The 22,215-nt window shown below is 43.6% G+C and overlaps 1 protein-coding gene across 3 annotated transcripts; it reads right to left on the bottom strand.

Annotated features, from left to right (window-relative positions):
• Positions 1–70: 70 nt before the first annotated feature.
• Positions 71–22,210, bottom strand: ZBTB33 (zinc finger and BTB domain containing 33). 3 transcript variants are annotated; one of them, XM_045029618.1, is made up of 2 exons: positions 22,069–22,210; positions 71–5,201 (listed from the first exon to the last, which is right to left on the bottom strand). In XM_045029618.1, exons 1-2 carry the CDS (start codon positions 22,100–22,102, stop codon positions 3,145–3,147), a joined length of 2,091 nt encoding a protein of 696 aa, XP_044885553.1. In that variant the 5' UTR covers positions 22,103–22,210; the 3' UTR covers positions 71–3,144. The 3 variants fall into 3 exon arrangements, 2 of the variants coding, with proteins under 2 accessions (XP_044885553.1, XP_044885554.1); XM_045029619.1 differs by lacking the exon at positions 22,069–22,210 and adding an exon at positions 10,117–10,178; XR_006582102.1 differs by lacking the exon at positions 71–5,201 and adding an exon at positions 18,589–21,295 and having other exon boundaries at positions 22,069–22,207.
• Between the last annotated feature and the right edge of the window lie 5 nt (positions 22,211–22,215).

Genomic DNA, 22,215 nt, shown 5'->3' with positions numbered 1-22,215 from the left:
TGGTCGCTGAGAAACACAAAGTGTCTCAGAAAAGTGGATTGCCCTTGAAAAGAAACATTCTGCACATCTCTAGAATTAAAACTTTTTATTTTTGCCATAGAAAGCTAAGAACTAATATCAATTATCGGTTAATGAAAAGTAGAACACAACTTTAAAAACTATGTTAAGGAAAAGACTGTACAAGTATATACATTACAGTATTGGTAAAAATGAACAATGTTTCACACAGAACAGTTGATAGGTAACAGCTGTAGAACCCAATGTTCAATGTATACAGTTGTCAGCTTTTGCATCTTTGTATAAGCTGCATGCCTTAACAGTACAAAATAAATAAGCAACCTATCAATTTTGTTATCTCTGTATTTGTTTGTTTATATATTGGAATGCTGTGGTATGAATTCCCATAGGAGCCACACAGTGAGGACTCTTCGCCATCATTATTACATTCTGTAGCAGATCAAAGTTAACTTTTATATTTGTAAAATTATGTTTAGGTTTGCTACGGGATCTCTGCTGAATGTTGTAATAATATTTATATAAATGCATGTTCAGATTCAATTAGTGTAAATCCAATTTTTTTTCCAGAGCCAATTTCTTAATATTTATAAAATGTTTTGGATTAAGTCAAACCGGAAGGTAATGATAAAGATTTAAAAAAACAAAAACAAAAACCACCCTAAGTACAATAGCCAGAAATCTAAATATAAAAAAACTATTGACCCATAAAGAGTTTAAAAGAAGGGGTCTAACATGTTTCCAATCCAATAAATACTGGAAGTGAAGTTTAAAAAAAAGTTTATTTTACATGACCTCTGGACTTTGGCTATCAAAGCTCACTTCCAAGGAAAATAGAAAACTGAGACACACATGCAGGCCCGAGTCTTCTGGCAAAACTACACCTTTTGAACCACTAATTTTCCAGTTTTTTTTTTTTCTAAAGAGACACCTTAGTAGGCACAGTTTAACTTACGGTTTAAACCTTATCAGCAGCAAATATTGATAGCCATTATTACTGGATACATATTTTGCAAGACAAGCTTAATTCCAGATGCGTCATACTAGGTTAATTTAGAATATACCCTCAATGTTTTTCATGACATGAGGCCATGAAGTTTTTATCTAGTACACAGTTAAGTAAGTCAGTACAACCTGTGCTATTATAGGCAATCAATATTTATTTCTTTAAAAGGATTGTGTGTAACTGCTGAAATGCCATCAATGAAACTCAAACAACATTCAACCTATCACATTTTAAAATATTCCCCTGATGCCCAAAGAGCAATTTTTATAAACATCTACACAAAATCAACCTATTTTATGATTCTGACAATGCACATAGTTTTGAATTAAATCCTAGTTCCTAATTTTAAAAGGGTAAATTTACAATATAAAAACATTTATACATATTGTATTCTTAGCCTATAAAACAGAAGTGCTGCATACTATACCTAGTAGCTAAACAAATTCTCTCTTCCTCTTCCCATTATGACAAATACTGATTTCTGGTACCCGTTAATTATAGCTTTAATTATATTCGAACCATTTACCTTGAAATAGAACTTATATTTCTGGAAATTTAAGATTGAAGGTCATAAGTTGAAGAAATGTTGGTCTGAACATCAAATAAATGTTTTTCTTAAAACATGAATATGAGAAGAAAAATCCTAAACTGTGATTTAGGTAAGAGATTTAATGAAAGGTTACTGATAACTAACACTATGCACAACAATTCTTTTCAGTCATCTACAAACCTCTGTTTAATTTTCATCTTACCATTTACAAAAATTCAACAAGTTACTAAATCAGAAATGCTAGACTATGTGACTGTGCCGATAGTACTGAAAGTAAACTAGCATTTCTTGTTCTAGTTGAACTTTTACTAAACTATTTTCCAAGTGCCTAAATATGTACCAATTTCATGGGAAAGGAGGGATATTATTAAAACTGAAAATGAATATTGATATGCCTATGCCATGGAACCTATATAAACACATTAAAAAAAAACTTGATTATTGATTTAGTCCTGAAAGCAACTCTTCCCTTTGGGAAAAGTTTTCAGTACTTCATTAAAAATCTAGCTAAACAGGCCTGTAAAATCTGTAGTAGTCTCAGCTACAGAGCTGAGGCATCATTTACATTACTTCTCGGTTTCAGGAAGCATATTCTGCAGTCTTCTGCTAGGAAAAGTATTATAAAAATGTTTTAAATATCTGATCAAAGCCTTTTGCCATAATGAACAAAACAGGAAAGCAGCAACTCATTCTAAATCAGTATACTCTTTAATAATAAGGTCTGACATTATTCCTCAGGATTTTAAAAACATGCTGCAAAACTTGATCTTTCTCTTCAATGTTTTTTTTCATCAATATCATAGTTTGATATTTTTTCCCCATTGCAAAAAAGAATAAAATATAATGGTCCAGCCACTGAATACTCTGCTTACCATATTGACACATATAAATAAATCTTGTTCAGTTTAACCCAAACTGAATTTTTCTTATCAGTATGAACATTTTCACAACGAATTGGTTCATTTTGACCAGAAAAACAAAACTAAGATGCTGGTTCAAAAATACACTGCTCCAAACTAATGGATCAGTTAGTTTGGACCCTTGCAGTAATACACTATTCAGAGTTAATGTATGAGCAGTGGGATTTTTTAAAATTATGCCATATCCAAGGGGCTATGCTGAACATCTTATTATGGTGTTGGGGTTAACATTTAAAGAGAATTCAGCATTAAAGTGCTAACATGAAAGAAAAAGTTTATGTAATAAATGTTTCAAGGTACAGGAAATACCCCAATTATTTTAGAAAAACAATGTTTCAAAATTATTTCAGGAAACTGTACCTTGTCAAGCTATAACTTTCCTTTTTTTTTTTTAAATGAAAATTAATGAACTAGAAAAAACACTGACAGCTCCTTGGAAATATCTTATTCTGTATTCAAGTAAACTTTCAGATGAATTGCTACTACAAGTGACTTGCAGCTACAAATAATCCATCTAAATACTACCCTTTGATGACTTGGTAGAACAAGTAAACTTGTTTTCATTTAACAATTTGTTTTACAATATTTGTAGCAGTTCATTTGAAACAGTTGCACCTTTTCTATACTGAAGCTTTTTCAGCACTTAAAGCATTTCAGTAAGACTCTGGTATTACAAACTCAAATTCAGTACTACCCTCTGATAGATTTTGTTTAAACATTGATTCACTTCCCTGCTGAATGAAAATATCATCCCAGGTCATTGGCTTGGTTGGAGGATTTGAAGTTGTTCCTTCAGCATCATCTTTTCCTGCACCAACACGATAAACAAGTCCATCCTCATTTATTACAGGTATACTGCTTGAACGATCAGTAATATATGCATATTGTCTGATCTGTAAAGACCTGCAAGGATGCAAACGATAAAGCTTGGTATCTCCAGAAGGGTCTTGACTATGAACTGATCTTATATGTGAAGCCATAACCTGATAATTGATGAAAGATTTCCCACATGTCAAGCATTGGTACCTTCGCTCACCAGTGTGGTGAATTTCATGTTTTGTACGGTATTCTGCAAGAGGGAAAACTTTCTCACAGTATCGACATGGATACTTCTTCTCCCAGGAATGAACATTAAAGTGTCTCCGCAAACTTGTCAGACATACATAGGATCTCTTGCATACAATACAAATGTAGTAGACCCTTCCATCCACTATGAGCTCATAGTGATCATCATGTTTTAGCTTCATGCGTTTTCTGTTTGCAGGATCATCACCAGATGTTCTAGGCATCTCATCAAGTTTGACTTCTCCTTCATCTGGATCATCTTTTACAGGAATTACTATGTCATATGTATCTTCACCAATATTTGCATAAACCTTACAACCTGTTGACAAGCCTTCTATTTCAGTAGCTGTATCTAAAGTTATGATCTTTTGACCTTCCATCACATGTTTTGATGCGACACCCGCAGAAGAATCCTTGTTGCTTCCAGTAAGAACGTCTGAGATTTTTATTTTAAACTCTCCAGGTTTGGAAGATGTTTCCTGTGGAAAAGTAACAACCTGTTTTTTCTGTACGCCTGATCCTTCAAATGCCGCTACTTTGGGGGGAGAAGATTGCTGAACCAAAGAGCTGCTACTGACTGAACCTGGACTAGATGAGCTAATGATATCATCATCTTCCACATCCTCCTCCTCCTCCTCCTCTTCTTCCTCCTCATCAACAGCATTTGTTTCCATTTCAGCTAAAGACTCATTATTAGATGGCTGTTGGTTCTCCCCAAGCAAATTAACTGCAGGAGACATGTGTTGTTGATGTGAGGAACTGACACTTAGTGATGAATTAAGTTGAGACTGATTTAGCAAAATGATGTTGGGAGTCAAATGCTTTGGAGCTGAAGAGTCAAGTGATTCAGCACTAGTTTGTGTTTGATTTGGACTTGGTTGGTTGGCAGAGGAAGTGAGTTTTTGAGTTGCTGCAATACTAGTTAGAGGGGGAGATCCACCAGTGCTACAGGACGTTTGGTCAGAAACCACAGCAGGATTTGGGCAAGGCTGGCTCTGTGCCACTGCACTGGTCTCTGGAGAACGCTCTTTCGCAGGCACAATTTCAGAGCAAAAGATGACATCATCATCATCGTCTGAATCACTCACTGTAATTTTTGTAGTTTCATATTCTTCACCATGTAAGGAAAATGATTCTGTTATAACAGGCATCCCACCGATTACATGTTGACTCACATGTTTTGTTGGGGATATTTGTGTTTCAAGACTCTCTTGATCTGAGCTAGAAGGTAAAGTTTCTGAAGTACCATCCTGGATGCCACCAGATAGGCTTTTTACTTGTGACAGAGGTACACCCAGTTCTGCTATAAATTTTACTCCTAGTAATTGCCCTGATTTAATCAACTCATCAAGTAAGTCTGATCGAACTCGATTTATTTTTGAGCTATATATATAGTTGAGTATTTCTGCAAAAATCTCTGCTCTTATAAAGCTCAGTTCCACCACTTGCCCAGCAACTGAGAAAAGCTGGTGAAAATACGTGCTAGAAGCAGAAAGAACATTTCTGTGGGCTCGAAATTTCCGGTCCTCCACGATGACAGTAACATCACAAAAAAGTCCATGGTCACGTTGTTCATTCAAAGACTGGAGTAGCATACCAGAGTACTGGGTGTCTGTTGCAGAAATCAGTTTTTTCCCCTCCATTCCTTCAGAAAGAAAAGTAAAAGGAACCATGTTAGTTTACAGAATTTATAACATTTTCAGCTGCAGTACAGAATCCTCACATTCAGAATTTTTTGTTTTCCCCCCGTTCCAAACTAAGTCTTATTTCTGAGGCCTTGTCTACACTTAAAATTTATACCAGCATAGCTATGTCAGTCAAAGGTATGAAAAAAACCACACCCCGACGAACATACCTATGTTGACGAAACCCCAGTGTAGGCACAGCTAACGTCATCTGGGGAGGTGGTGTTCCTACAGTGACAGAAAAACTCTGTCAGAGTATGCTGCCACTACACTAGAGGACTAGCTACTCTATGTGCCAGTATAGGTTTAACAGTGTAGACAAAGTCTGATTCCCACTGATAAACGGTCCATATACTGTATTGTTTGTAAGTTTAATGATTTCTGCTACTTGTTCCCCATAGCTGTAAATATATTCAAAGGTCTGTGTTCAATAAAATGAGAGACTCAACTGAGTAATAACCAACAAAGTGTTAGCTGGAGACACCATTAACTTAAGGTCAATGTCAAATCAATATCATCAAGATTTAGGTTCTGCAAAGCTAAAGTTTAAAAATAAATAAAAATAGAAATATTAAAAAAAAACTAAAAAAAAAGTTTCACATGTAAATATAAGCAACCATGCAAAATTGTCCTGAGTTAATTACAAGCCCAGCTAACAAAATTATGCATGTGCTCTTTACCACAGTGACTGATGCTAATGAAAAAGAGATGGGTATTTTACTCCTTTTCCAAAAAATCAAAAACCAAAAAACTTACTTGCCCCTTGTGAGCAGAAATTTGCAAGGGGTAGGTTTGCAACCCAGGTACTGCAGCATTATGCTAATGAAGGAGAGCCAGAAAGTGAAAACAACGGGTCTATTTTCATCTCCCAATACAATATTTCAGAACAATGCAAAACCATCAGTACAGTGAAAAGGAAAGAAGATTTTTTTAAATGATTTTATAAATTAAAAACACAGTCGGCAAGGAAACAAATTTAATGTCAATTTTTACCCTGACAGGTCCCTTTACATAGAGAGAATGTCATTTCAGAAGTGGGTTGGTAGCAACAGATAAAATATTAGATATTAATTACAAACATCAAACTACTTAAAATGGGAGGTGACCAACTGTTTATCACTATAAAATGTTGATAATTACTGACCCAATGTTAAGTAAATTTCATGTTCCTTCTTCACTGTAGGTCACTTTGCAGCCAATTACATAGTCATTTCTTTTTCAAAAGAATTAGCACAAAAATAAGTACTGTAACTTTAGAATACTGCTACTTTGGAGAAGAAAATGTAGATATCAAACAACTTTACTTCAAAGTTACGAAATATAACTTGGCTTTCCAAAAATTAGTTGGCTTGCAAGTAATATTGTAGCATTATCAGAACTATCATTATGACATCTTGCTTTTATTGCAAAAAGAAATAGGAACTTTTTGGTTTAAAAACGATACTAACTAAATATCAATTATTTCCCTTTATGGAGTCAAGCAATTTCAAAAGAACACAAAAGATACTAACCCTTAAAAATGGGTAAACTGAGCACTGTGCCAACAACCTCAGCCTCTTAATTGTGGGAATTCAAACACTTGTGTTTTAAATAAAAATCTCTCCATGTCAATGGAGAGAAAGGTTCAGTTGCCTCCTGCCTGCTCAGAGTGCAATTTAAGCAATACAAACAGAAAGAATCAAATACACTGTGGTTTGTCTGTCTAGATAGCTACTGAGGATCTGCAACAAGAATTAGTCCTGGGGAAGAACCAACGGCTGTAACACAACCATTTTGAAAGAGGAGTGGAGAGGGGGAAAAACCCAGTTGGAAACAAACATGGGGGATTAGACTATGTATCAACTGAAAACCCCTTTTCAATAGTCCCATCAAGAAATATTAACAATGCCTTGCCAATAAGTCTTTATAATATAAAATATTTTTAAAATGCAGGTGATGCAAGTATCATGGAGGAGAGGAAAACTTCAAGGTTAAGGAGCAGATGATTAGTAGGGAAACAGCTTGCTAGACCTCCACATGCAGGAGTGTGGATGTTTGATTGCATTGTTGTGCCTTCCAGAAGTGGCAGCATGGGAGGACAGGACATAGGAGATAAGTAGAGAAACTCTTAGATGATAGGGTACAGCAGGTGTGTACGCAAAGAGGGAGTGTGGAGGTTGCAGGCAGCAGCATGAAAAGGGCGAGGACAACAATGCATGGTAATGGTGGCAGATGAAGTGGGGGGGGGAGCAGCTGCATGGGAGGGGGTGGGGATTGTTGTGCCTGGAAGCAATATGGGGAAATAAAAAGGCACCTCAAACTAGCAGATTAGGGAGCCAAGTGCTTTAGCAGGGGAGGTGGGAAGACACACCTCTGAGAATATTAACTAGAAGATTAAACAGGGTGGGACTTTTGTTTCTTATAGCAAGAAGGGTGGGAATGCTGTGTATAGTATTAACTAGTTGCGGATTAAGGGGGATCTGTATTTATACAGGAACTGTAGAGGGGAGGTAAGGCAGAACATATAAGGAGAGCTGCACTGTTGTCACGTTTCAAAGGGGAAGTGTGTGCACTTTAATTACAGAAGACTAGAAGGCTGAGCTTGAGGAACTGTGGGTGCCATACTGTCGGACTAAGTATAGGGCTGGATACAGGATTCAAGGGGATTGAGAGTATGAGGATTGTGGCTTCATTAGTGGGGCAATATGAGGATGTATTCCCCACCACCACTGTTCCAATACGCAACCCCATTTCTGACTTCAATATTAAGCCTTAAGTAAGAGAGTTGGGGGTTAGATATTGGAGGCTGGATATCACAGGTATAGGGAGTATGTGGGGGAGCCGGTAACTGAGGGAGCTGTGTATGGGCTGTTTATATAAGGCTATGAGGCTGGAGGCCAGATATTGGGAGGAGAGTATTGGAGGCTGGAAGTTTGGGTAGTAGGGACTAGACATGGGGTATGTATGGGGCTGGGTAGGGAAGGGACACTGATGGGGAGCTATTGGGCGGGCTGGGTAGGAAGTGTATAGGGGCTGCTGGGGGCACAGTGGTGTACAGGGGGGGTATTGAGGGGCTGGTAAGGGGCATGAGGTGGGATTTAGGTGGGACACAGCACTGGATAGGAATGGGGAGGTGGGTTCTAGGTGGAGGGCTGGGACATGTGAGGCTGGGTAAGAACAGTAAGGTGGGGTATGGGAGAGGGCAGACAGATGGGCTTTAAGTGGGGGAAGAGTGAGGACAGGAAGGTGGGATCTAGATAAGGCCTGGGAAGCTGCAGATTGGGGGAGGGCAGGGAGGTGGGATCTATGCAGGGCATGGGGGGCCTGGAGCAGGCACATGAGGCTAGGTAAGAGCAATGAGGGGGGATCTGTGGGAGGCTGCGGGAGGGCAGGGAGGTGGGATCTAGGGAGGTATGGGGGGCTGGGTAATGGCAGTGAGGTGGGATCTGTGGGGGGCTGGGGTAGGCACATGAGGCTGGGTAAGAGTGGTGAGGGGGGAATCCGTGAAGGGTTGGGTGAGAGTGGTGAGGTGGGATCTGTGGGACACGGGGGGATGTGTGAGGCTGGGTGAGGGGAATCTGTGGGGGACAGGGGCGGGGCAGGGGTGTGAGATCTAGGTGGGTGTGGAAGGCTGTGTAAGAGCCTTGAGGGGGATCTTTAGGGGGCAGGCACGTGGGACGTTGGGAACAGCAGTGAGGTGGGAGCTGTGGGGTACTGGGGGAGGGAAATCTGTGGGCAGGGGGGGAGATCTAGGCGGGCATGGGGGCTGAGTAAGAGCAGTGAGGGGGGACCTGGGGAGACTGGGGCAGGCATATGGGAGGTTGGGAAGAGCGGTGAGGGAGGATCTGGGGGGCTGGGGGACACGTGAGGTTGGGGGAGGGGGAGATCTTGAGGGGCTGTGTAAGAGCAGTGAGGGGTGGCATCAGGAGGGCTGGGGGGCATGTGAGGGGTTGGATAAGAGCGGTGAGGGGGGATCTAGAGGGGCTGGGGTAGGCACATGGGGGGCTGGGAAGAACGGTGAGGAGGGATCTGGGGTAGGCACGTGGGGGGCCACGGAAGAGCAGTGAGGGGGGATCTATGGGGTACTGGGGGACATGTGAGACTGGGGGAGGGGAATCTGTGGGGGGCGGGGAAGATCTAGGTGGGCAGGGGGGCTGAGTAAGAGCGGTGAGGGGGATCTGTGGGGCACTGGGGGACACGTGAGATTGGGGGAGGGGATCTGGGAGGTGTGGGGGGCCGGGGGAGAGCGGTGAGGGGGATCTGTGTGGGGCAGGGGTCGGCACGTGGGGGGCCGGGGGAGAGCGGTGAGGGGGATCTGTGGGGGGCAGGGGTCGGCACGTGGGGGGCCGGGGGAGAGCGGTGAGGGGGATCTGTGGGGGGCTGGGAAGCGCGGTGAGGGGGGTCTGCGGGGGGCAGGGGTCGGCACGTGGGGGGCTGGGACGCGCGGTGAGGGGGGTCTGTGGGGGGCCAGGGGAGAGCGGTGAGGGGGATCTGTGGGGGGCTGGGGTCGGCACGTGGGGGGCCGGGGGAGAGCGGTGAGGGGGGACACGTGAGGCTGGGGCAGGGGGATCTGGGGGCGGGGGTGGGATCTAGGCGGGCGGGGGGGGCTGGGAAGCGCGGTGAGGGGGATCTGCGGGGCGCAGGGGTGGGTGGAAGCTGGGGGGGCGGCGCTGGCTGCTCCCCGCCGCCCCAAGGAGCAGCGAGGCCCGGGCCGGCCGAGTGGGGGGGCGCGAGCCGGCGCCGGGGGGAGGGGCAGACTCTGCCCACACAAAGGGGGGAGCCGCCGCCGCCCCTTCCTGGTTCCTGCGAGGGGAGCGGAGCCGCCGCCGCCGGGGAGAGGGGCCCCCCCGGGGGCCGGCGGGCCCAGGCCGCGGCGTGGGGGAGGGTCCCAGGTACCTGCGCTCCGAGAGCCGCGCTCCTTCCGCCAGCAGACAACGGGCACCAGCTCGCCAGCAGCCGCGGCCCCGCCCGCCGCCGCGCCACGCGGCCGCCAGGGGGCGCTGTGCCGCCGCCGCCAGCGCCAGCGCCGCGCTCCCTGCCCGCCCAGCGCGCGCTCGGCCCCCTCCGGAGCCCGCCCCGAGCGCCCTCGGGCCCGCTCGGCTGCTCCCGGAGCGTCCTCAGCCCCGCGCCTCGCGCCGGGCCGGGCCCGGGGTACAGGCGGGCCGCGGGCCTTGACCCGCCCGGCCTGGCTGGGCCCTGGCCCGGAGCGAGCGGCTCGCAGGAGGGAACCACCGGCACTTTTTCGGGGGCGGGTAGTTGCCGGTGTAAGACAAAGCCCCTGGTATCGGGACGTGTGGTCACCCCAGTGCCCGGCATGGGGAGGGCGGCCGCTGGCTCTCCGCGGTAACCCTAGCAGGGGGCCTGGGATGGGGCTTCTGCCTCAGGTAACCACAGCCCCATCAGGGAGAGGGTGAGCACCTGGGCCTTAGGTTAAGGGCCTGCCCTTCATGTCACTGATTGGTCCCTTAGGGGTGACCCTCGGGTTGCCAACCCTCCAGGATTGGCATGGCGCCTCCAAGAATTAACGATTAATCTTTCATTAAAGAGTGTCGTGTGATGAAATCTCCAGGAAAACATCCAACCAAAATTAGGCAACCTAGTGATCCACCTGCCCATTATTTTACGGGACGTCCCTTGACCATATAAAACCTAAAATTGAAGCCTCTGATAATTACGTTGTGTACTTGAGGGCGGTAGAAATGTACGTTTGAGAGACAAATACATGATAATCTAATGGAAATGATGTTTCCTTAAAATGTCACTTAAAGCAGTCTCTCATTTTTTCATGTGGTTAATCAATAATATCCAGTGTAGTCTTCCCGGCTCTGCTGAGCCATAAGGGTTCAAAGGGAAATCATTCTAAGTTAGTATCAGTAGGGCTACGGGAAACTTTTCAACTCAAACTTCTTTTGGAGAAAAATGCAAATTTGGTGACAGCCGAACATATAGTGGGTTTTTTTTTTCTGGTTGGAAAAAAACCCAAAATCTAAATGTTTTGTTTTGACATTTTTAAGATGAAATGTTTCAATTATTTTTCTTTCAAAATGATTTTTTGTTTTGAAATTTCCTCTAAAAAATTTTTTTTAAGTTAAATGCAAATCAAAATGAAATGTTTTATTTGACCCATATTTTCTTTTTACTGAAAATTTAAAAAAAAATGGTTTGTTTGACCCCAAATGAATTTTTTTTATTTTTCAGAACTGCGCATGAAAAAAAAATCTATTTTCCTAGCTCTAATTATGAGCACTCATCACTTTATTTGAAGAAGCGTGTAAGGATCTTTAACAAAGGCATTCTCTACTGAAAATGTTAGTCACCTAAATAGGTTTATCAACAAATGAAGGAGTTTTAAACAGTCTGATAAAAATCCATTCCCCTCTTAGCTCAACTTTCACTTTGTAATCTCTTGTGACATCACCATTACTAACTCCTCAATCATCACATTCTTTCATCTTAGAACCTGCTAAAGTAAAAACAAGCTGATTTTCTTTTTAAATAATTTCGGGTCTTTATACATCATAAAGAAGCAAAAGGGGGAATAGCCTGTGTTTTTCCTTTGCAGGCCATCTTCAAATGGAAAGGCTAGGGCATCTGGAGATGTCTTCTTGCAATGAAGACACATTTTGACTTGGCTGAACAGAGCGATGGATGGGACCAAGTGATGAGATTCACCATTGCCCTGCACTTTGTGTGGTCACTTACACCAGCCCAAAGTGGGTGTAAAAATTCCACAAACAGTGGAGTCGCATCATACGCACATTTAACTTACGTGAATTCAACTACACGCGTGCAATGAGCGTATGCCCCGGAGTGAGCGTGAGATGGGAGACGTGAATCTGCTGGTCCCTCAGTCGGTCTCAGTTCCTGCGTGCCTCTCATAGTGTGAGCATCTCGCCGTGCTGAGTGTGATTCTAGTGTTTAAAGATACATATTTTTCGTACAACATGGCCCCTAAACACAAGCCAATTACTTCATCTCATGCTCAACTGAAGAAACAGCAGTCTGTTCCAATGCTGGAGGAAAAACTGGCTGTGTTGGACTTATTAAGAGACGGTATGTCAGTCTCCAACGTGGCATGTAAATATGGCCACAACGAATCTAGCATCCGTACCATCAAGATCTGAGAGAAATTTGTCAAGCCGTGGCATCAAGTGCTCCAATAACTGCTAAGGTGATGAGCCAGGTGCGTGATAAGACTTTAGTGAAGACTGAAAAGGCATTAAACTTATGCTGGAAGACATGAACCATAAATATGTGTCTATCAATGGCAACACGTTGTGAGAAAAGGCTCTTAGTCTCTATGCGCTGTTCAAAGGTTGGCTTAACAGTTTTAGGAACTGCTTCAGCCTCAAAAACGTGCAGACTACCGGTGAAGCTGCATCTGCTGATGAAGAGGCAGCAAAAGCCTACCCTGAACAATTAAAGAAAATCATAGAAGAAAAGCGCTATCTTCTGGAAAAAAATGCCCAACTGCACTTACATTTCAAAATCAGAAAGACAAGCCCCTGGCTTCAAAGCAGCTAAAGCCTGTGTGACTGTGTTGTTTTGTGGCAATGCGGCTGGGCATTTAATAAAGCCAGGCTTGCTCTACAGGGCTGCAAAGCCCCATGCCCTAAAAGGCAAGAACAAAAATCTCCTGCCTGTGTTCTGGCAATCAAATAAAAAGACTTGGGTGACAGCAGTGTTATTTCTGGATTGGTTCCACAAGTGTTTCATTCTGGAGGTCAAGCAGTACTTCGAAGAGAAAGGACTTGACTTTAAAGTGTTGCTGATCGTAGACAATGCTCCTAGCCACCCTGAGGCAGTCCGGTTTGCATAACGATGTTGAAGTCGTCTTTCTCCCCCCCCAATACCACCTCCATCCTCTCGATCAAGGTGTGATTTCCTGTTTCAAGGCCACATACACGAAGCTTACGTTCTCACCAATACGTAGCGCTATGGATGCTGATCCCAATCTTAATGTTAGGGTGCAGGGGTAGGCAACCTATGGCACGGGTGCCGAAGGCAGCACGCAAGCTGATTTTCAGTGGCACTCACACTGCCCGGGTCCTGGCCACCGGTCCGGGGGGCTCTGCATTTTAATTTAATTTTAAATGAAGCTTCCTAAACATTTTTAAAACCTTATTTACTTTACATACAACAATAGTTTAGTTATATATATTTAGACTTATAGAAAGAGACCTTCTAAAAACATTAAAATGTATTACTGGCAGGCAAAACCTTAGAGTGAATAAATGAAGACTCGGCACACCACTTCTGAAAGGTTGCCAACCCCTGTTATGGAGTATTGGAAGTCCTTCAACATTGCCGATTGCATCACTTATATTAAACAGGCAATGGATGCAATCAAGCCTGAAACAGTCAATGCATGTTGGTGAAACCTATGGAAAGAATGTGTGAATGATTTTAAGGGTCTCCTGACCATTGACAAAGAAGTGAAACGCATTGGTCAGGTGGTGATGGCTTCGTTGACATCCTTGAGGAAGAAACTGAAGAATTGAGAGCCACAGAGAAACATTGACTAACAAAGAGAGGAACTGATAAAATCATCTATAGAAGATGAAGATGATGACGACGAACAGGAAGAGCCAGCAAATTGGAATCTTCATAAATTTGCTGAAGAGTTCCAAGCAGCGAAACACTTGAATGATTTAACTCCTGAATACGACCCCTCTATGGAACGAAGCCTCAAAATCACACGTAGTATTACGGATGATTTGAGACTATATCAAGAAATGTTTGAGCATCTCAAGAGACAACAGCAACAGTTGCCGATCACAATGTTTTCAAGAAAAAACAACCAGCAGCAGATGAGCTTGGCCCATTGTCGCCTGGATCGACATCAAGCCCTGACAACCCCCCCCAATAGTGTCATCGTCGTCGTAGACTAGCAAGAATATCCAGGATGAATGGTGAGTGGTTAGGTTTACTGTTTTCCTTTTTTATTCTTTCATTCTTCCATCTCTCGGTCTCTCTCTTTTATGTAATTAAAAATACAGTCCTGTAAAATTATATTTTGCATATGTACTCTATTATATACTGTACATTACTATATACATTTATACATATTACTGTACAGGGTTGTATACTGTACACAATACTGTACTTTATGGGCAATTTAAGGGATTTTCAAGGATAATTTTGACTATACGCCATTTTCGCCTTACGCGCTGACTTTTGAACCTAACCCCCGCGTAAGATGCAACTCCACTGTACCTGCTTTGCAATGTGGGAATGACCACAAGAGATGCAGCGCAATGGTTAATTGGGTGTTCTCAATTTACATTATGTAGGGACTATAACTTATAACATCAGTGATTTTGTGGTGAGCTAATCCTGCTAGAGGCTTGAACTAACACTTTAAAACCTCAGATAGTGATGAGCCACAGTGTTAAAACACTGAAGACGCGAGAAGTAATTCTTCCATTCTACTCCGTACTGATAAGGCCTCAACTGGAGTATTGTGTGCAGGCCTGGGTGCCACGTTTCAGGAAAGATATGGACAAATTGCAGAAAGTCCAGAGGAAAGTAACAAAAATGATTAAAGGTTTACAAAACATGACCTATGAGGAAAGACTGAAAAAAATGAGTTTGTTTAGTCTGGAGAAGAGAAGACTGAGGGGGATAACAGTTTTCAAATACATGAAAGATTCTTCCAAGGAGGAGGGTGAAAAATTGTTCTTAACCTCTGAGGATAGGAAAAGAAGCAATGGGCTTAAATTGCAGCAAGGGAGGTTTAGGTTGGACTTTACAAAAAAACTTCTTAACTGTCAGGGCAGTTAAGCACTGGAACAAGTTGCCAAGGGAGGTTGTGGAATCTCTGTCACTGGAGGTTTTTAAGAACACGTTAGACAAACACCTGTCAGGGATGGTCTAGCTGTTACTTAGTCCTGCCTTGAGTGCAGGGGACTGGATGTATTGAGGTCCCTTCCAGTCCTACACTTCTATGCATTCTGCATCCTGGAAACCCTGCTGGAGTTAGCAAGCACACTCTTAACACAAAAACTAGGCAAGGGGAGTTGTTAATACTTTCAGGCAGAAACCAAGCCCCAAAGATTTCAGGAAATGCTAAGCATGTTCAAACAGAGTGAAAATGGAAACTATTAGATTCTAACCACTTCCCCAACAAATTATTGTCTCTAATCTTCCTGTGTAAGCCTGCTGAGAAATTGCTCATAGGCCAGCTACAGCAGTAGCTTATCTCCCACAGCTTCTCAGTTACTGTCCTGATTGCAGACCAGAGATGTTACTGTTTGCACTGATCTAATGGCTATGGACCCATACCAGTAGCGGGTCAAATCTTGTAAGGTCCTGAGTGACAGCAAAATACAAAACTGTATGTAGTACAGAGGTGGGTGCGGTAAAAGGCCTAACAGCAAGTCTGGTTGTGTCTGACGAGGCCCTTCCTGACGGCTAGACCTATGCTGTAAGTTCTGCAGAGACCCAGCCTAGAGCAAGCTGGGTTGAGTTGTGCCTCTCTCTTTTAGGAAGAGCCTGTTTAGTCTCTCTCTGGTTTGGGGTTCTTGTCTGTTATCATTCTGAATACTAAGCAATAAAGTAAAGTGTTACCTTGCAGCAAGAGTATTTTATGTTTGTATCTAATTTCTCTTTGTATGTCATAACCATAGCACTAAGCACCCTCACGCCCTACGGCTATTATTTATTTTTATTATTTGCAATACGGTAGCACCTAGAAGCCAGATGTTGTACAAACACAGCTACTTTCAGCTCGTCTTAAGTTTTGACCTTTTGGTAGCTATACGAGTGGCCTTCAATACTGTTATGAGGTGCCACTGCTTCATCTCTGGCATCTAGCAGGTGTAGAGGGAGTTGTGCTAACGTGCCTTTCCATTCAGATCCTCAAGAATTGTGATGGGCAGCTCATCAACCAGAGGATCCCCACCCATAAAGTCATGCAGAGCTCACTGGTGTCACCTCTTTTGCACAACTTATATAAGACTACTGGGGGAGACTGTAAGCTGCTATGGGCATTGACATGCTGACAAAACCCTTACTAAACTGTCTCTGCTGTTTTAGTGGCTAAAAGGGATAAAGAGAACTGGATAAATATTAGCTGGCTTGAGCTGAATCCAGGAAAGATGAAGCTGATGAGGGGGATCAGGAGAAGCATTTTGAGGATCCCGGAGGAACTATGATTTTGCCATTGGTACAGGATGCTTGCCCTCCAGTTAAGTGAGGCACAACCTCAGAGTCCCTCTGGACTCAACATTGTTCAGAGACATCCAAAAAGAAATAGGGGCTATGTTTTATCCATCTTCAGTTGGCCAAGAGGCTGTCTTTTCCTCTCAGATGTGAATTTTGCCACAAAGATCCTGTCTTTTATTGTTATTTAAAGACTGAAAAATGCAATATAAAATCAAATGTTGTTCTATGAAATTCACAGTGAGCCAAGGTAGACATTGGCATACATAACTGCAGCTCCACTGCTGCATGCACCAGTGGTAAATTGGATCCTGCCCGGCAGGTGAAACTGTCTTGAATACGTGTGTTGATAGTCCCTATGTTTGTTTATCTGATGGCACAGTGTTCTGTGTGGAGGGAACTCAACTCAGAAATTTGCTTCCTCAGGTTGGTGCAACAGAGCAGTTGTGTTATTTGTTTACTCAGGCTCTTCCCGCGAGTGGGTTGAGTGAAGAGGCTTGATTTGGGGGGGAAAGGGGGAGGGAAGAGTTCTTTTAGGATTATCCTTGATGTGTTGTCAGTTTAGATGTTTGTTTTTGGTGTTCACATTTTTATTGTCAATGACAGCAACATGGGAACTATATACATCAACAAAAACCTATACTGGAACCAATTGCCCTGTCCTATCTGTAACCCTAATGTCTTAACAGAGTAAATGATAAAGTGGGGGGGGGAAGCCTCCTTCTTAGCATCTACCTTAAAATGGTGCTTTTCATTCACTTTTCTCTCTGTGAAAGGATCTTCTGATTTACTTACTATTTGACTGGGGATTACTTTAAGTATACTCACCATTGCTTTCTTGTCAAAAGAACAGCTGATGGTCTAAACCAAATCATTTTCCTGCCTTTCAGCTTTCTCCCTTAAGGAGATAAACTCTTTTCTTTTGCACCTGTTTTCAGTCATAAGCATTAACAGCCAACATTTCAAAAATAAAATGGTCATTGATTTGCGGGGCCTGTTTTTGGGAGCCCCACTTGAACTGCCTGGACCAGTTCCTCGGAGATATTAGACACCTAACTCCCATTGAAATCAGTGGGAGTTAAGCAACTAAATACCTTTGAGGAGCTGGCCCCCTAGGGCCTCATTTTCAAAAAGTGCTGAGCATCCACAGCTCCTGAAAATCAGGTTCCAGATGTTTTGTGTTAGGCACCCAAAATCACTGGCCATTCTAAAGAAAAAAAATGGGGGTCTAAATCTATTTTCTAGCTCTGAAATGAGTTTCTCTTCCAAACAAGCATCAATTTCTCCTTGTTCAACTTGTGCAGGTTTGTTGTGATACCTTCTGATTTCACATAGTGAAGACTGCATCACAGAAGCACTAGCCACCTCTCTGATCCTCTTTATAATTAGGGCCCTACAATATTCACAGTCCATTTTGGTCAATTTCATGGTCACAGGATTTTAAAAATTGTAAATTTCATTATTTCAGATATTTAAATCTGAAATGTTCTGGTGTTGTAACTCTAGGGGTCCTGACCTAAAAAGGAGTTGGGGGAGGGGGGAGGTCACAAGGTTATTGTAGGGAGGTCGCAGTATTGCCCCCCTTACGTCTGCACTGCTGCTGGCAGCGGCGCTGCCTTCAGAGCTGGGCAGCCGGAAAGTGGTGGCTACTGAGTGGGAGCCCAGCTCTGAAAACAGCACCACCGCCAGCACAGAAGTAAGTATGGTATTGCTACCCTTACTTCTGTGCTGCTGCCTTCAGAGCTGGACCCTCGGCCGGCAACTGACACTCTCTCACCATCAAGCTCGGATGGGCACCTGTGCACAGAACCACTTCTGTGCTTCTACTGGCAAGGTGCTGCCTTCAGAGCTGGGCACCTGGCCAGCAGCTGCTGTTCTCTGGCCACGCAGTTCTGAAGGCGGTGCAGAATTAAGGGTGGCAATACTGCAATAACCTTGCGACTCTCCATCTTGGGTCAGGACCCCTCGCTTGAGAAATGCTGGTGTCCTCTGTGAAATCTGACTAGTATAGGGTACATAAAAGACTAGATTTCATGGGAGACACCAGATTTCACGGTCCGTGATGCATTTTTCACGGCTGTGAATTTTATAATCTTGCCACGGTTGAGACAGAGCCTCTGAAGCTCTTGCCATCTGGAAAAGCTTTAATATATCTATCCACCTCACCCATTCACCATCTGTTTGCAGAGTTCCAAATTAGAAAGGTCTCTCTCTCTCTTTTTTTCTTGCCTCTTAATCTTGCTTTTTCACCATGATTTTTTATTAAAATCTAGAAAGCATTTTGGGATGTAGTTCGTATATGAAGAACTGCATAAAAGAAAGTAATACCATAGTGCATTAGATGAACCATAGACATGGATCCTGTGCACAATTTTGTTAGGGTATTTGATGGGGAAGAACAGTCTTGGGTCTAAAGTACGGAACTGAGAGTCAGATGGTATTGTTGGAATTGAAAAGGAAAATGTTAAATACACCGGCAACAGCTAGTTTATATGTAAATAAATGATCCAACTGAAAGTATTTTTTATCTTGGAAAGAGAGGCTGAAAGTGTGACTGTAAAGTACAAATTCAAGGAATCAATTTATAAGTTATTGCAAGAAAAAGAAATAGTTACAGTTCAGCAATACATGGGAAGTTTGAAATTAAACCATCTTAAGAGTAGTTTTCTCTTTCAAAAAAACCTGTTCCAGGCAGAAATATTTAGGGACAGAGAGCTTTTTTAAAGACTTAATTCTGGGAGCCAGGGGGAAAAAATCTGCAGTCACGATAAAGATTTATACTTTATTTAAAAAAATTTTTTTGATAAACAGGCACTAAATAACAGAACCAACCTTTCATGAACATGTCAGGAGCCAGGAATACCTACACTGAATACCTAGGTTGAATTTTCAGGAACAATGAAAATATGACAGTCATTTTAGCCTGGACTACCTCTAGGGACAGAAATTATATTCTATACAAAGGGGAATATTTTGATGCTGGAAACACTACTGATGCCAGGACAGTAAAACACTAATTTCCATGTCTAATTTTTGTTTTGTATTGCAGTATTTTATGTGTTGGTCGGCTTTTAATATTGTTATAAAGCCTGATTCAACTCCTATTAATGTCTGTGGAAGGCTTTCTATTAATGTTAGGAGTTGGATCCGGCCCACATGCTGTTTTATAACTGTTAACTAATTAATCCACAGATGACTCTTGAGAGGTAGGTGAGTATTTTAATCACCATTTTGCCAACAGAAAAACTAAAGGAGAGATTCATAGTTCTAGTTTTAGAGGTGATGGGTGACCCCAGCTGCTTTCAGTGCAACTGAAAGCTGAATAACTGACTTCACTGGGTGCTGGAGGTGCTCAGCTGATTTGAAATTCTGGCCACAAGTTAGTCCAGTTCCACAGACAGATTGTGTCAGAGCTGATTAGAACTCAGGCTCACTGACCTGTACTCAATTCACCTCTCTCCCCTCACTCTCAGTATCAGAATTAAAGTTGTTTGCTTCTATACTTGCTGTGCTAACTTGGGCAGTGCTTCCACTATATTATTTCAGGGTCTTCCTTCCACTCTGACTGCCTTCAGCTTCCTGGTACCACTGAGCCTTACCTCAGAAGTCCAGATTTAGCAGACCACAGTGCAGCTAGGTTAGATTTTCCCTGGACTCATTCAGTGAGCCCTACCACCTACATACGTAACATCCTTTTTAAAAAAAAGTATCCTTATCTAATTTCACTAGAGATTACTCAAAAGCATAAGGCAAGTGATGTCCCCTGATGTTTTCACTGTCCCACAGTACTTCGGGCAATGGAAAAAGGATCCCAACCTAACTGCATAGAGACATAATATAAGTTACCATGCATAGTGCAGCTCTCTAGTAACTCTCTTTGTACAAGCAAGTCTCATGTAAGGCTATATGATTACCAATTTCAATATACAATTTGAACAGATTTCTTGCTGCTTCCAGATGCAGCTCATAGCACACATTATAGATCTGGTAACTGGAACGGTTGTCCAACTATAAACAAAATTTAGACATATCCTTCTGTTTGATTTGATTTTGGCCTACATAAGATGTCATAGGCCTTACAGTATGGGATGAGATGCTGGTTTTGTCTCCTAATGTAGACACCTGGCCCTTGAGAACTGGATCAAAGCCACTATAACAACCATCAGATGGAAATAGTTTTTAGTTTTTACCGATTAGAGTTTGAAAGATTCCATACCACTTATAAATGCCCTCAACCAGCCAGCCCCTGAAGTCAAGTTTTCAAAAATTCTATTTATTTAAAGCCACCTACTTTTAATAACCTTTCTATCCACATATTTTTACCACAGTGCATCTTAGTTCATTGCAAGCAAATGGAAGCAGATAGGGGAGAGAGAGAATCTGCAATTTGCTATGTCCACTTACAGAGAGGCGTTTGTGGCACCAGCTCTTTGGCTGGGGAAGAGGGTTGTTTGGTGGGGGGTGGGGAAGGGTGTTAACTGTTGCGGGAAAACTAAGGGGAAAATGTTGGATCTTGCACTTACACATGAAAGCAGGAAGATTCAGTCATTCTAATTTCTTGGGGAAGGGAGTTCCATAACCATGAGCTGTCCACTGAAAAAGTGCTGTTTCTACTCATTCTAAATATTGTCCTTGTTGTGGACAGCTCCATCATTCCTGAGAAGTGTAACTGGCATAGAAGTCATGGATGTTAATTCAGGCAGATGAGACACATCCCGTTTGAAGAGAAACTTTGGAGATTAGTACTGTGACTTTGAAGTGTCTATCTGGCATTCAAAGCTTAGTCTGTGAAGTTGCTGAAGGCACTAGATTGCAGCGATGCACTTCTGCCTATTGATGCTGGCCAATAATCTGGGCTGCTGTATTGTGAGGCTTTTCCAGAACTTGCATATTCATTCCCATGTAGAGGGTACTGTAATTATCAAAAGCAGGCACAATAGAGCATGGATCAGTGAGGCAAAGTCTTTTTATTACAGTACTTTTATTTCACTCAAACCCATTATTCATCCCTGTGACTGAAGCACTGTGAGCAGCTTGCCGGGTTATCACTGTGCAGCTCAGAGCTTGCACAGGACACGGTGCCGATGACAATGCCGAAACAGCTGCACAACACAGGTTTTGGCTGCAGTTACTCCTGTTCTCTTTGGGCACTTCCATCTCCGGCAGGATTCCGGCTCCTCCTTATTTAATGGCACCTTTGTGGAGCCACTGATTACATGACCCAGGGGTGTCTCGCTACAGCAATGGAAGCGGAGGGAACTGGGGGTTGGGATGGGAGACAGAGCCTCTCGCTGCTGCTTGGCTGCCTCAAGTAGTGACTAAAAGCTGTTACCATCTGATGGCTGGTCTGTGAGCTGTGCCAGGGGAGAGACTGGCCTCGGGCCGGTTCCCTGGGGGCGAATCAGACCATCCTCACCACAGCGGGCAGGGTCACTGGCTCTCCCGTCTCAGCCTTGCTGCTCCAGAGGGGCTGGGGCCCGCCCCGTCCGTGGAACCCGTGGGGGGATCCCCATCTCCTGCAGGGGGCCGGCTGAGCTCCCGCCCCTTCCCCTCGCCACAGGGCGGGCTGTGTCCCCTGCACCCGCGTGGGGGGGGGGCGGCTGCCCCGCTGTCAGATGGGGTCGGCGGGGCGCTGCAGCGGCTGCACTCCTCCCCTCCTTCCCCGCGCCGGGTCCGTCTCCTTACCTGGCACTTCGGCCCCCGGCCCCTCCTCGTGCATCCCGCAAAGACGTCTGGCCGCTCGCCCGCAACGCAACCTGCAGTAGGAACCAAACGACACAGCCTCGTTGCGGTGCGGTGAGCTACTGTGCTGCGCTCCCACGTTCGTTTCCG

This window comes from Mauremys mutica, chromosome 9, assembly GCF_020497125.1.
Source record: "Mauremys mutica isolate MM-2020 ecotype Southern chromosome 9, ASM2049712v1, whole genome shotgun sequence".
In the NCBI taxonomy this organism is placed as follows: domain Eukaryota; kingdom Metazoa; phylum Chordata; order Testudines; family Geoemydidae; genus Mauremys; species Mauremys mutica.
This window is presented reverse-complemented; position numbering and strand designations above follow the sequence as displayed.

Bases quoted from the DNA above. Each gene is read 5' to 3' on its own strand.
- ZBTB33 (XM_045029618.1), bottom strand. From the start codon at position 22,102: ATGCACGAGGAGGGGCCGGGGGCCGAAGTGCCAG. The intron at 5,202-22,068 runs GTAAGGAGACGG...TTCTTTCTGAAG, and splicing joins GCCGGGGGCCGAAGTGCCAG to GAATGGAGGGGAAAAAACTG.